Consider the following 15,434-nt stretch of genomic DNA (forward strand, 5'->3'; position numbering starts at 1 on the left):
ACTCGTCGGTCGCTTAAGGCCTTCATCCATTAGACACAGATTAGTTGCAGTAAGTGTTAGGTCAGGGAAGTTATTTTGTGTGGTTGATATCATCCCATTGGATGGAGTATTTGTATGGAGTATTTATGATCAACTTTTGCAACTGTTTTTTTTTTTTTTTTTTTTTTGGGTGTCTGACATCAAAGACTCAGGTTTCTGGATCTAAGTTTGACTGAGTGCGTTTGTGTGTGAGTAATTGGCTGTTAGGTCCACAACAGCCGTTTTGCCCCCCTCCCCCCCCCCCGTGATTTCCTCTTATCGCATTTAGCCAAATCAAGCATCTGGAAGTGCTCTCTCCTGGGATGGTTGGTCCTCAGGCAACACTCTGATTTCATAAATCATCATTCTGTCTCAAAGTAACAATCCAGAACACATCGAGAGAGAAATAGCCTCTTTTTTTTTAACGTATATACAGTTTGTATGCTTCTGATAGCCCAACCATTCTACGCAAAGACACTGTGGGGAATACAAGAAGCAGGAATTCCAGCCTCTATACTTCATTAGCAGCAGCCTCAAAACAGTGATCGGTCTTCTCACGCAGGTTTTCTTATGTAACCACCACACACAGCTCAGTACTCATGGAAGAGTTCATGGTTTCCTGTCAAATTCTGTGACCACGACTGATGACCTCTGAGTAAAAACCATGTAAAGGTGTTAAACACTTCTGTCTTGTGTTGACGTTTTATAGTCAGTTCTGTTCTTTCCATCAGTCGTGGCTTAAAATCAGCATCGTTACATCACAGCCATCACAGTTGGTGTTTGCTAAAACATCTGCGACGCCAGCGATCCCAGGATGAGGCCTTCAGTGTCTCCCTGAGCTGCTTTATCCATCTCCTTGGTTAAAATAAATAAATAAATAAATCCTGACCTAAAGGTTGTAGTCATTGTTCATTTTGACAGCAAATTTTGATTTTGTTTTTGTCATTGCCTTTTGACTAAAATCCATCTTACCTCATCTAGTTTTCTGACTAAAGTGCTTATTTTGTAAAAGGGATGTCATTGGTTTTCTAAAACACACGCAGTAACAGTAACAGGTAAAAACAAAACAACATTTTATGTAATAAATTGCTCACAGGGTTTTTACTGCATCAGATAACAGAGAACTCTCAGTTTAAACCCAGTTTATGACATAAAACTGATTAAAAGACAAGAAATGTTTTTAGCAGTGATCATTTTAACAGCAAATGTGTATTTACTTTTAGTTATAGTCTTTTGACTAAAATGTAAACCTAGTTTTAGTCCAAATTTAGTCATCAGGACTATTTCAGTTATAGTCTAGTTTTAGTCAACTAAATCACGTTAACATTTTTAGACGACTAAATGTTACAGATATAGTCGACTAAAACAATTAATGCATTAAAAAAAAAAAAAAGATTGAATTATCATTTATCAATCCGATATGGGACAGTATTAATGTTTGTAATTATACACAGACAGATTTGATGAGATCAGTGCATAAGACCACATGAGTTCTGATTGGATTTTGTCCCATGTGATGAAAATATGAATATATTTTGATATAGTTTTAATTCTCATGTATTTTTTTTTTTTAATTAGCCAGACCCATAGTGTAGTTAACGTCAAAAATATATTGTCAACAAATGTTACACTGTTTTCAACACTCAGTCTGTTAGCACAGCAAGGCTTTGTTCATCCTCTTTAATGGACACAGCCCAAATATTCAGATCTAAAAGCATCTTTAATGATCATCAACCTGACGTTTAAAGGAATAATGGCTTTGATGAGTTTCTAAATAATTGAGGAACTGAGACGTGATTGATGTGAGACAGGAGAGGAAAAGCACAGACACGTGTCAACGTTGTATCCGGGGTTTTGACACTTTATCACCCAGCCTCTCATCCATGTTTTATAAGGCAGAAAATGGGATCCAACTGGTCTATTTCCAAGCACGGCGGCCTCTGAACTCCTGATCCTCGCTCTTGTTTGCTTTGACTGGACTCATGTTTCTCCCTTAGTTGTCACTTAGCTTGCTAATGAGCTATAGTATTACACTTGACTTAAAACTGTCCGCGACCTTGCCTGTCCTTTCTCTGTACTATCAACAAAGTATTATTATCTTTACTCATCCAGCTACTGCTCATTGCTGAGGTTGCGTGTCCACTAGAGGCGTTACATACACAACACAGTGAAGTGAAAGCATCTGAACTGGCTTTAGATCGACTCTTTCAAAGTCTCATGGTTGGTCTGATGTGTACGCCGCAAGAACCTCACATGCTGGCTTTTTCAATGATTTTCTTTAAAAGCGGTAAATGTAGAGAGTTGTAAGCAGGCCCAGATGTTGATGATCTTAACTTCAGCATCTGGGAAATGATTTGAATCTTTCTTTGAGCTGCAGAGAGTTCCTATTGTTTACTTCCTGACGCACAGTGTATTTCCTGAACATAATCAGTTAAATTTGGGTGTGCTTCATGACGCGTGCGTGCGCGTGTGTGTGTGTGTTTTGTTTTTGTTGTGTTTTGCAGGAGGAACAAGCACGGCTGTGAAATGTGTCGCTGCGTCAAGTGTCCTCCTTTCACCTGCGATAAGCACTGCAGCAACGGCTATCAACAGAACAGAAAGGGCTGCTCCACCTGCATGTGTAAAGGTAGCCGAGCTAGCCTAACAAACACATTCAGACTGATTCACAATTGGGGAACAGGGATGTTGATTGTGTTGGCTTATATTCAACATAATGGTGGACAGAAATAGTAAAGGCTGTGGCTTAGCACATTTAATTTCCCTATAAGGAGCTGAATGTTTGAACCTTGTAGAACAGTGTTTCCCAAACTTTATTGCCCCATGTACCCCTTATGCTGCGTTCACACCGGATGCATCACGAAATGTGCGTATGTCCAGATTACATACAAAGTCAATGGATAGATGCGTCCCAGATGCGGAATCTTTCCAGTGTGGCGGTGCGGTCCAATCCGCACGTCAAGTGCGTTGGCCGCGCGAGCGCGCTCCCGATTTTACGCATATCCGCACACCCGCAAGAGTTGAAAATATTTAACTCCTGCGGCTGTTTCACATGACGAAAGCCAATCAGAGTCTTTGTTGACGATGACGGCAGGTCGTCAATATGGACACCGGTCTGTTCACCCATTCAACCACGGAGTAGAAGCTGTGAGTGACCACCAACAGCTGTATGACACGGTCTTTATAACGGAGACCAGACTAGGAAGGATTTGGCGTGGAGGAGAATTAGCGAGGAGGTGGTAGTAGCAGGTAAAAGTTCTCTCTGTAGTTTTCAACTTTGAAAGTCGGCACTCAGCTAGGATAGCATTCGCCGCTAATCACATCAGCTTTTTTCACTGGTGGTCTATGTTTATGAGAGGAGAAAAAGGAGCGCAGCTCCTCGCTTCAGCAGGCAGTGAAACTGACCGAGTTGGATGTGTTGCTGATGGGCGGGGCTTCGCTTCAGATGTGCGAATGATGCAAATGGGGACATTTTTGATCCTGCGGACCTTGCGGTACGTTTCGTACGGCAGATGCGTCCGGTGACGCAGAAGATGCATTCGGTGTGAATGCAGCATTAGCCTTTATTTATTATCACAAGTACCCCTTAGCTCATGTTGTACATTATTTATTTGTGTCTGCAGGCTCGTCTAAATTCTTTCTGTGACTTGTCCAACATTAACCTTGAATTTAGGCCTTTTTATTCATTTATTTCTGTGTTTTGCTCATTTTAGAATTTGAACTTCATCTTTTGGTGTATTCTAAATAGAGGTCGATATACTTTTTTTTAAAGCACATTGATATTAATATATATATTAGAAATTTTATTAAATACACCAATAGAACTCTTAACATTTATTAACTTTAAATATACCCGTACACAACCAAGTAAAACAAAAAGTACAGGACGGGTAAGTAGCAGTAAAGCACAACAACAATATATAATGTGCAATGTGCAAGTAGTCGGTTTAAACTATTTGAAGCTTCTTTCTTAACTTAAAGCATCTAGTAATTAAGTTCTCAAAATCATTTAAAATATACAATCAAACAGTAACCTGAAAAGTGGTTTCAGTGCAAATTGCTGGTTCAAGCATATTGACTTCAAGTATCAAAGACAAACAGATCCCTACAGAATAAAGCACACTACCACATGGTAGTAAATAATTAAAATCAAACTAAATAAAAAAAAAAAAATTGTTAAATGGCTGATCTTGAAAAAAGTACATATATCTCCTCGATATATCGGTCGACCTCTAATTTTAAAAAGTTATGCCACAAATAATGGACGAGAAGTGTGTGTGCATGTTAAACAAAATAAATCTGTAATGTTTAAAAATAAACTGACATTTTTTTGTGTACCTCCTAAGAGGTGTTCAAGTAGCCCTGAGGGTACACATACCCCAGTTTTGTAACCACTGTTGTAGAATATATGCCACACTAAAATCTTATTTTCTTAAAACATCTCAGCATTTCAGAAAAAAGACAGCTGTTACTAAGCACTAATTCCTTGATTGATGTTCCAAAGCAGATGTTATAACAGGACTTGATAACTCTTGGTGTAACAGTATAATAATCCGATATTAACTTCTACACTGTTAGTATCTTTTTTTGTTTGTTTTTTGTTTTATGCAGGCTTTCGTTGTTTATTTGACTCAAAAATGAAAATAGCAGCTATATTTATATTCCACCACTCTTAAATTTATAATCTATTTTATTTTATTTTGTTATTTAGCAACAGTATAAGTATTTCAGCACTTAATAGAGAGGTAACGGTGGCATCTACCTTCCATTGCCCACAGAGAAACACACAAACATTAGACATGTACAAAGACAGTTTTGTTTATGTGATTGTGAAATCCTTGGATCAATCTCTGAGGAAGTTGTTCGGACAAAGATGTTTTTGTACATTTTTTTGGATTAGAAACACACATGTGCCCAAAATGTGTGATGTTGTGCAATTTATTCTCTGCACATTGTCAAATATATTAAAGAATCCAAATCTGCTCAGTGTAATTAGACATTGTTGATATCTTAATAGTTTGTCACTTGTCAAATATTTCCGGGCATTGACAACTGAATAATTCCAGAATGACATCATCCCTACTGTTGATTGGAGGAGAAAAAGTGTTTCATTAAATTAAATTAAATCTTCAAAAACAATGTTACGAGCCTTTCACATAATAAAGTGATATAACGTAGGAAATGAATAGAAATTGCTGGTTATTGCATTTGGTAGAATTTACACCTTTTGACCGCTACACCACCCTCTGTGTTATTAGAAAGTCCTCATATACCAAGGACCACTGTTCCAGCCCCGGTGCCAAGCTATTGCCTCACCTCCAATGGGCACCGATACGAGGAGGGCGACGGCTGGCATGACGGCTGTCGGGATTGCTACTGTCACTCTGGAAGGGAGATGTGTGTCCTGATATCCTGCCCTGTCCCCAGCTGCTCTAATCCTATAGTCAAACCAGACCAGTGTTGTCCTACCTGTGAAGGTATGTACTATATGCAATTTTTGATAGATAATGAAGTTGAAGATTGAAAAGCTGTTATTATAATTTTTGGAATCAGTTTTGGTCAATTGACTTCCTAATCCTTTAATAAATGTACAATGTCATGCTATTTTTCACCCATCTTCATTTTCCAAAAACATAGTATTTGAGGTAAATTTTCCCAAACTCGCCTGTTTTCCAGAGTTTTAGCCTCAGAAAAGTCACCTTCAGAGCAACTCCACACAAACAGGCTGATTTGCGGCCTACTTTACATATTCATGAGTGGGCGTGTCTATAGACGGGACACTGACTTCCTCTTCCGTTAGCCGTTGCATACATAGACTGTAGAAAATAAATACATAGCACTGCGCGAATTATGCTGAAACGCTCACCTTCGTGGGCGTGTCCGTTTACATACGGCAGAGAGCTTCCTGGAGGCGCGGCTTCTCCAGCTCAGTGCCAGGTGAAATTCGTCATCAAAGTGGGAAGGCGTCATCAAATTGGAGCGAGGTGTTAAGGCTCGCAATGCAGTAAGAAAGGAGCAAATCACCCTCTAACTAACGATTGAGGGAACCAATGACAAAAAAAACCCTTTGGACATGTGTATGAAGCCCAAATAGCACTTTTAACAAACGTGTTAAGTGACTATAAAAATAAAAGAAAAGAAATGTACTACATTTTGAGTAACATTGGATGGGAGTAAAAGTAATGTTGTTAAATCTAACAGAGGTCTTCAACCTAAAAGCAAAGATTCAAGTGAACGAACTGCTTGGACAGATAATTCACAATGGCCAAAAACCAATTCATGAATCTTCATAAATGAAGAAATGGGCTTTAGCATAATCATTTGTGGAAATGATGCTTGGCCATTGGTGCATCACAATAATCCACAGTGTGACTGCAGTCTTGTTCCAACATCTCGACCAGAGCCAGAACCAAACACTGAGACCTCAGAGCCTTTACATTCCTTTAACTTTGCAAACACGTTCTTGCTGCATTTCACTAAGAATAGAAGTCAGAATGACTCATCACACAACCCCTATTCGTCTACAAGTCTCGAGCTCAAGAGGATTATTTATGGAGGAGTGTCTCAGTTGCCTGTTCAAATATTTAGGAGGGAAAGAATGTCAAGGACTTTCAGGAGCTATGCACAGTTTGTTGTCTGGGAACAACATAGTAACTCTTTACAGATGTCTGCTACCCTGCATAGACACAAAGATGTTTTCACCCAAATTAGTCCCAAAAAACAAGCTGGACACAACCCCAGACCCTCTGGCTTACTTCTAAGACACAAACATCTCCTTTCTTGTAACCTATGACTGTTTCTTCTTTGAAGATCTCTGTTTTGCTTTATAGCGTAGCGGCTATTCGTAAAAGCTCAATGAATGAATGCTTGGCAGTGAAATCAGAACAGAAAGAGAATTGAATGTTAAAAACACGCAACCTTTTTTCCACAATCTTTTTTTATTTTAGATGAGTCGGGCAGCGGTCAGCCAGAGGGAATGGACATGGTGGTGTGCAGAGCACCTGGGGGAGAGTTCTATGTGGAAGGGGAGACCTGGAACCTGGACGAGTGCACACGGTGCACCTGCAGAAAGGGGCGTGTCTTGTGCGACACTGAAGTGTGTCCTCCGGCTCTCTGCCAGACACCAATCAGGAACAAGGACACGTGTTGCCATGTGTGCCCAGGTAAGAAAAAGACTAAATGTCCAAAATGTCTTTTAGTATTTTACCAGCTTTGGAAGGCCTTTGGTGTTGGGAAGTTTTATGTTCGGCAAGGCAAGGCAAATGTATTTGTATGGCGCGTTTCATACACAAGGCAACAAAATGTGCTTTACATGATCATGATCATGATGTTAGCAACATAAGATCACAAAGAACTGAACCAAGGCCAGTTGTGTTTACATAGAGATCCTTCTTTTATCCAGCATTCCACACTGGAGGTCATCCAACTGCTATTGCTAAAAAGGGCAAACATGTAACCAATCTTCTTGAATCTGTGCTATTTTTGTGATTACTGGAACATGCTTGGACACAAACGTCATGACAAATGAAAAGCCACACACACATTTTATTTACAACTCCAACATCCAAACATTCTAGTCACTCTTATACACGTATCAACCTATAAACAACATAACCCAAGCACTCCCAAGCATGAGGCCCACAAATCAGCAACGCATGACTGCGTCTGAGAGCTGCTTCTTGAGAATGCCGGCCCACCTTATCACTGAATCTCCCCTTCACAAAAGCAGATTGTCAGAAGCCCGCCTTTGATATATGTATGGCCCTGGTCACCAGGAATGCGGGAATAATACTCATCTCATTGGCAGGCTCTATGATGTTCGTGTACAGTAGAGTGTGTATGTGTGTGCATGCTCTGTGCATAAAAAGGTGAACCAACATCCAGGGGTGGACTGGTCATCTGGCACACCTGGCATCGTCCCGGTGGGCCGTTGACCCAAAGTGGGCCGGGCCGGTCCGGTCCACTACATTTAAAAAAAAAAAAAAAAAAAAAAAAAATAAAAAATGTTATTGTGTGTGGTGTGGAGGCAAACCTAGTGAAAAATGTGACAAAAAAAAGAGTGTAAAAGCAGTCACGAGTGGCCAAAAAATGGGCAAATAAAGAGCAACCAGGTAAAATGTCAAGGCAAAATGTGGCAAACAATAGTGAAAAAGGGCCAAAATGTGGTGCAAAATAAGGCAAAATGTAGGGAAAAACAGGAAACAAGTAGTACTAGTTGGGCAAAAGTTAGCTCATTGGGATGAAAAGCGTGCAAAAGAAATAAGATAAAGGACAAAAATTGGATTAAAGTGTCAAAAAGAACTTGGAAATTAGCCAAAAAATAAGGAAAAAGGGATATTTATTGGCCAAAGGTAGCTAAAGTCTGAAAAAAGTGTCGGAAACTTTGGAAAAGGGGCAAAAATGGGACAAAGGAAGTTGCAAAATGGCCAAAGAAAATAGGTAAAAATGGGTTAAAATGTTCCCCCTTTTAAGGTTTTCTGGGGAAATAATAAAAATGACAAAAAGCCACATGTTGAGCATCCCTGACTTAATAACGGCTTCTACATGGTGTCCTCTGATAATGTAGTGGGCTGGTCTGGACAGAAAATGCCAGGGCTGCCAACGTCAGACGTATACATTCTCCTACAGTAAAGCTTATTCAATCTAATGCAACCTTAAAAACTCTATATCCTCACTGGTTGAGCTTGTACGGTGCAAACTTGGTTGCACAAGATATTACACATCGTCTTAAAGGTCTGAAACATGGCGTTTCCCCCACTTTTTGTGATTAATCTGGTTACTGCTGTGTGCACCCACAGAGGAGACGTTGAGCCCCTTGCTCCCAGTAAACAGCAGCCAGCAGGAGTACTGCATTACCAGCGATGGAGACGTACTGTTGACTGGAGACTCCTGGAGGGCCAATGCCTGCACAAGCTGCACCTGCAACAACGGCACCATTCAGTGTTTTTCCCAGCACTGCCCCGCCACCAACTGCCGGGTGCCCGTTTTACGCAAGGGCCAATGCTGCCCACACTGTCTCGGTGCGTGTAGAGAAAGCTGCCTTTGTCAAATATTGCTGCTAAGGTTGCTTTTTTTTTTTTTCATGTTTCACTCGTTGATACTTCATGCGAAATGTTGTTTATTTATTTTATTACATGTCAGAAGCAGTCAGGGAAAGGCTAATGCTCAGGCTGAATGTGTATGTTTGTTCATTAAACCGAGCCTCTCTGGCGCTACATGGACAAACATGATCACTCACGAAACATTCCATGGGACACGTGTACACACACACACACACACACACAGGGCCCAAGCAGAACGCAACCATTCCTCGAGCATCCGTACATTCACACGTGTTTCCTGTTTCCTTGCACACGCAGCCTGCTGCTCTCTGTGCGACAGCTCAGGAAGGCAAAGTCCCATGTCAGCTTTTCCTACAGAGGAAAACCTCAGCTGGGGCTGCCATTGTTCACCCTCATACTGTATGCTGCTGCTTCATTGGAGCATTGTCTCTGTTATTTACCCTGTGGAAAAGTGAGAAATATTTCTGCTTTTCTAAAGTGGTTTAGTGAGTGATGAGGTCCTTTTAACACAACTTATCTGTTTACACAGAAGGGAGTTCACACACTAGTTGCAGTGTTGTTTTAGGCTTGGGATTCAGCATGCCAGCCGTAATAATAATGGCTCTTTATCCTGTGTTAACAGAGGTGACAACATCAGTGCCCGTGAGATTTTCTACGAGTCGACCCAAAGCAAGAGTCACTACTACTACAATGACAAATCCTGCATTCATCACTACTGTTACAATGCCAAACATCGTTGCTGAAACAGGTAACATCATCACACATTCATTTCCCTTTATCTTCAGTGAAGAACAGCAAAGGAGGAGAAAAGACAATTCCTCAGTAGTGGAATTCAGTGGATTTGGGACACTCAGGCTACATTTAGACTGCTGGCCCAAATAGGCCCATGTGGAATTTTTTCCCCCAATTTATTAACAGTTTAAATAGCATAAAACAGATTTCTTCAAATCCAACCCAGGCCACTTTTATATAAATCCAATACTTTTCTAATATCTTGCAATGTTCCAGCTGTCTGAACGGATTTATCCGACCATTTACGTCATTGAAACGCGATTAACGTCACAATGTACTGGAAGGAGTGTCGGGGGAAATAAAAAGGCCTTCTTAAAATTTGTCGACTGTTATGGCGTTGACTTCGATTTTGTAGGAACTCTATCAGCGCCACACACACATTCTGAGACTATTTTTTGTCCATGCGGGTCTTTTCAGTTGCATTCAAGTCGTACTAAACTGGTCAAAGTCATATTTAATGTGAAATATTAACGAGTTCACAGAAAAGTCATCAGAATTCAGACCTGCTATCTGAACGTACCCTTAGGCAAGGTTGTTAGCAAGCAAGCCATTTAAGTTTAACGGAGAGTTGATTTTTGTTAGTTATTCAGTCAGTATTCAGAGCTTGTCATGCAAACAGAAGAGCTGGGTTTAAGCCAACTTGTGACAGGAAATGATTCTGGCTTAAAAAGGAACATTTGAAGTTGCTCATCTACTTCCTGAATATGAAGGCAACATCCCGTGTGATAAACAGATAAATACATACAATTCCAAGTAATAAAATACTGAGACCTGGAAATGACCAATCAACGTTTTAACTTCTTGCCTTTCTTAATGGGTACAACAGAAAAAGCCTTGAACTAACCTTGCAGATAACGTTTATGCCAACCAGTCATTATCCTAGCTAAAACCATTAGCACCGAAAACTGAAACTGGGAGTTGGTTCCACAACTCATTAGCACAAAGCTGTGTGTAACTACTAAATCAATCATAGGGTGACCAGATTTTGAAAACTCAAAACCGGGACAGTAATTTAACCAAAGAAGACGATAGATTTTCAGAAGAAACTATTTGCACATGCTTTTATTTGTCATGAAAAAAGGTCGCATAAATAACATTTAATTTTTTCTTCGTTTTGGATGAAATGCATTATTGCAACAGCTGAACAAAATTTGACCTTGTGAAAAACCATGACAAATAAATGGTTTGGGGGAAGTCGACAGGGAACCAAGACAGTCCCGGGTAAATTGCGACGTCTGGTCACCCTATGCTAACCAGTCGTTATCCTAGCTAAAAGCATTAGCATCAAAAACTGAAACTGGTAACTGGTTCCAGAACTCATTAGTTCAGAGCTGTGTGTAACTACTTAGTCTATGAATCATAGGGTTAGCAATAGTGTGTAAGGATACTTAAATGTAATTGTAACTGTTGTGCGTGTTCTACAGGTGAACCAAGTTTTGGTGAGAATTACCCAAGCCAAACGAAGATGACCCTGATCTACCAGTCTGCAGCTTGGATCCTGGCTGGACTTCTTTTAGCCATCATTATCTTCCTCATCGTGGCGTTGCTAATCAACAAGAAGAAGAAGTGGGTGCAGATGTCGTGCTACAGCGCGCCAAAGAAGGTGAGGTATCCTCATGAATCGGCTTAATGTTTTAAAGCATTAGCTTAAAACGCTGTTAAATCATACACACTCCCTTACATAGATAGTAGCTTGTGAAGGGTTGTCTGAAGTTTATTCTCCTTGATCTTATTCTCTCGAGCGTAAGCTGTCATTACTCTGGGATTAATGTAAATTCCCTTTCATCTGCTCTTTAAACTGGAACAAAGTTACATCGTTTAATATGCATCACAAAAACGTTACAATTTTACAAAAATTTTAATAAAATCTGTCATCCTATTTTGACTATTTAAAGATCCTGAAAACTTTCTGTCCTCTGCAGACCGTGATTCTCAAAAAGCACCTAAACAAGAATTCGGTGGTCTACATGGAGCCCTCCAAGGAGAATAAATTTCAAAATGTGAACGACTGTGGGATCATCCACTTCTCTCCAGATATGAGCTCCACCTGCAGGGAGAAGATGACCATCCCCAGAGCCAAGCTGGGCATAGCAAACGACTGGAAACCTCGCTAAGCAACTTTTGGTGTCCAACACTTCTCACTCTCTCCCCCCGCCATTGCCTTCAAAGTGATAAAACGCCTTTATCGTGGATGCTCTTGTCTCCTGAACTTTGTCTTTGCGTCACAGTAAAATGGACAATGTCCTCTCCAAACGGGCCAAGCCAGTGACCACTGTTTCTTTCATTATATTCCTCTGCACTTGGACATTGGTAGGGATGAGTGACATTGTGGTTGGTTGTACTGAATGGGGATGAAGACTGAGACTAAGCAAACGAAAGGAACTCAAAGTTGGACTAAATGCAGTCACGTTTGCTCCCCCTTTTTTTCTTTTTTTTTTTTTTTAACTTCCCTTCAAACTGGAACTTTGTGGCAATCTATGGAGCATCAAAAGCTTTCGTAAAGCAACCATGTTAAAGTCAGCCATTAAAATGTGCTTCGAGATTATAAACATTTTTCATCAACAAGGAGCCCAAAGGATCTCTTACCCAATTTGGGTTGAAACCAATTGTGCAGCCAAAATTAAGTCAGCAGGCTAGAGATAGATCCAAAACACCTGCTTTAGAATGTATGGTTTCCTTAGTTTTTTGTGTATTTCTACAGTATTTGTGCTAGTTGTAGTGTTCTTATTGGCCACCTGTTGTTTTTATTATGGATGTCTCCGTGGGGCCAGATTGAACCATGTTGGAATGCCAGTCTAAACATTTTCCTTCTAACCAACACAGGAAGGACACTATTCCTTAATAATAGCCTTGTTCCGACAACTTGCATACTTTCATTCAACAATTCCTGTCAACAAACTATGTTTCTTTGCTGTCATTTCCATTTTATAGCATCCCAAACATTCTTAAACCAAGCTGTAATAACTCTTGTAAAGACGGTCGAATCGGTGCAGTGTCCTTTCAGAAAGAATGCCATTTCAGTTCCTGAGTGGATAGGTGGATGAACAAGGAATTCCTTTGATAACATGCCCTTGCTCCATAACTCGATTTACAGATTGGTGTGAGCTACAGTTCACACGTCAGTGATCATTTGTGATCATCTATTTCAAAGCCTTAAATCCAAACCTGTTAGGAATTCCTCTGCAGATTTCTTGTTAACCATGAGCAGCACTTAGATAGGAAGGAATACTTAAATCATTCATTATCACAATTGGGCTGCGTAGCTGTTGTTCTCATCAGCTTTGTATTCACTTGTGAATTATGTTTGACACAAGAATTATTGCTAAGCTTGCAAACATCTGGAGATAATAGTACATCTATCAACGTCAGAGTGTTAAGGAGCATTCTTCTCTGGGGCCGGTGTGTTTCAGAAAGCCCCTTGCAGGATTCTTGGAGGGATAAAGGCCCTAATCAGGGATTTGATGGGCATATTAGGCACACATAGATGTTAAACCACTCAAGTGAACACGCTATTGCAGCTTGAAGCTCAGTACCAGCCCGAACGACAGCGTGTGGAAAGACGAGATCTATGAAACATTTAGGAATTCTGAGGAAATGGTTTTGGAAGATTATGATGCCAAAATTGGTTTGAGACCAATTTATATGTTGAAGTATTTCAGTAACTCTGTAGATTTGTCTGTGTAAATGAAACTGTGCTTTAAAACGAAGAGGCAACTGTCAAAGCTTATGCAACTCTTTGTTCTCTGTAAAAAAAAAAAAAAAAAAAAAAAAAAAAAGTAGTTTTAAGTAGGGCCAAAAACACCTTATTTATTTTTTACACGTAGCATTATTTATTATTACTAAACTAGTTTGACTGTTTTTTTAAATGAACTTTCGGTGGCCAAAGCTGCTATACATTGTAGACCTTTTACCATTTCTATCTTCTATATTCCATACAGCCTTATTTATTTCACTGGTGCAAATCTTGTAAATATGTTTTCTAGACGCTAAACTGTAACATTTTCACTTCTTTTGAAAATAAATGTGAACCAAAGATGCTTACTCTGATGATAATTGAACAACTTCCACATAATGCGTAGCATCTCATCCAAGATGGTATCAGTTGGAAATCCTTGCCTTTACTTTTAACATCTGGTCCTCGACTTGTGCTCCAAATGGGAATTAGTCTCTTTCAGCCTCTTTAAATCTGAACATTATCTCTTGTTTTTTATGGTTGTTCCTTTATCGCAGTTGTACAAGCAGATGTGTCTCATAGGAGATTGTTTACTGAAATTCGAATACACGCAATGAGTAAGAAGCCCTCTCATTTACCCAAGTGACTTATAAACCCCCCCAAAACACAGGAGACACGCAAAACTGACACGAAAATCTGGATAATCCTGAGTCCCGGCTGCACTGTTGTTTTGACTTGTCCGGCAAAGCTTGCTCATAAACTTCAAGGTGAGGAAGATTCTTCGGAAGGATCAATAAAGCAAACAGCAGGGTCAGTTTCCCAGGGTTTAGCACGTCAAACACTGCAATACAAGATACTACTTAAGTTCCTACTCATGTCCCCAATGACCTATAATGCAATTTAAAACTAACCTCACAGCAATACACAACTTGAATGGTTTCACAGGTACATGAGAGGAAAACAGATGCTTTTTAGTTTTGATATAAAATGATACGCCTCCCATAGTTTGTGCAAAGCATCCATGAGTTCAAATGCAAGCATATGGTTGTTTTTTTTGTTTTCTTTTGGACTAAAGAGTGGATCATTGAGAAACATGCATACACACACACACACACACACTATGAACCTTCTTTATACTAGCCATGAAAATTCTTCACTTGTAGAAATCTAGAGCTTCTAAGGCCTAGGGGCAGGTGACTGCAAAATGTTTGCAATGAAACCAGCACTTAATCAGAAGTAACATGCACTGAGTAAAAAAATAAACCAGTCAGTATCTGGTGTGACCACCATTTGCATCATGCAGGGCAACACATCTAGGGCGACCGTGGCTCAGGTGGTAGTGGATCGTCTTCTGATCGAGAGGTTGGGGGTTCGATCCCATTACCTGACTATGTGTCGAAGTGTCCTTGGGCAAGACACTGAACCTGTTGCTCCCAGTGGTCAACTAGCGCCTTGCATGGCAGTCCTGTCCCACTGGTGTGTGAATGTGAGAGTGATTGGGTGAATGAGCTGATATGTAAAGCGCTTTGAGACTGCTTCAGTGTGGTGATAAAGCGCTATATAAAATCAAGTCCATTTACATCTCCTTCACATAGAGTTGATCAGGTTGTTGATTTTGGCCTGTGGAATATTGGTCCACTCCTCTTCAATGGCTGTGCCAAGTTGCTGGATATTGGCAGAAACTGGAACACGTTGTCGTATACTCCAATCCAAACATGCTCAATGGGTGACATATCTGGTGAGAATGCTGGCCATTCAAGAACTGGGATGTTTTCAACTTTCAGAAATTGTGTACAGATCCTTGCAACATGGGGCCGTGCAGTATAATGCTGCAACATGAGGTGATGGTCGCGGATGAAATGCACAACAATGGGCCTCAGGATCTCGTCACG

General features: G+C 40.2%; 1 protein-coding gene across 2 annotated transcripts in view; it reads left to right on the top strand.

Moving 5' to 3' along the window:
- The window catches only part of LOC114456516 (cysteine rich transmembrane BMP regulator 1 (chordin-like)), a 40,280-nt gene extending 26,374 nt beyond the window's left edge, over window positions 1–13,906 (top strand). The window contains exons 9-15 of one of the 2 annotated variants that reach the window (XM_028438330.1): window positions 2,523–2,644; window positions 5,274–5,492; window positions 6,963–7,178; window positions 8,814–9,035; window positions 9,700–9,825; window positions 11,294–11,472; window positions 11,792–13,906. In XM_028438330.1, coding sequence (XP_028294131.1) covers window positions 2,523–2,644; window positions 5,274–5,492; window positions 6,963–7,178; window positions 8,814–9,035; window positions 9,700–9,825; window positions 11,294–11,472; window positions 11,792–11,983 — 1,276 coding nt within the window. In that variant the 3' untranslated portion in view covers window positions 11,984–13,906. The remainder of the gene's footprint in view (window positions 1–2,522; window positions 2,645–5,273; window positions 5,493–6,962; window positions 7,179–8,813; window positions 9,036–9,699; window positions 9,826–11,293; window positions 11,473–11,791) is intronic. The other variant, XM_028438331.1, reaches the window with a different exon arrangement.
- Window positions 13,907–15,434: the final 1,528 nt, after the last annotated feature.

The sequence above is a fragment of the Gouania willdenowi genome, chromosome 22, assembly GCF_900634775.1.
Source record: "Gouania willdenowi chromosome 22, fGouWil2.1, whole genome shotgun sequence".
NCBI classification, from domain to species: domain Eukaryota; kingdom Metazoa; phylum Chordata; class Actinopteri; order Blenniiformes; family Gobiesocidae; genus Gouania; species Gouania willdenowi.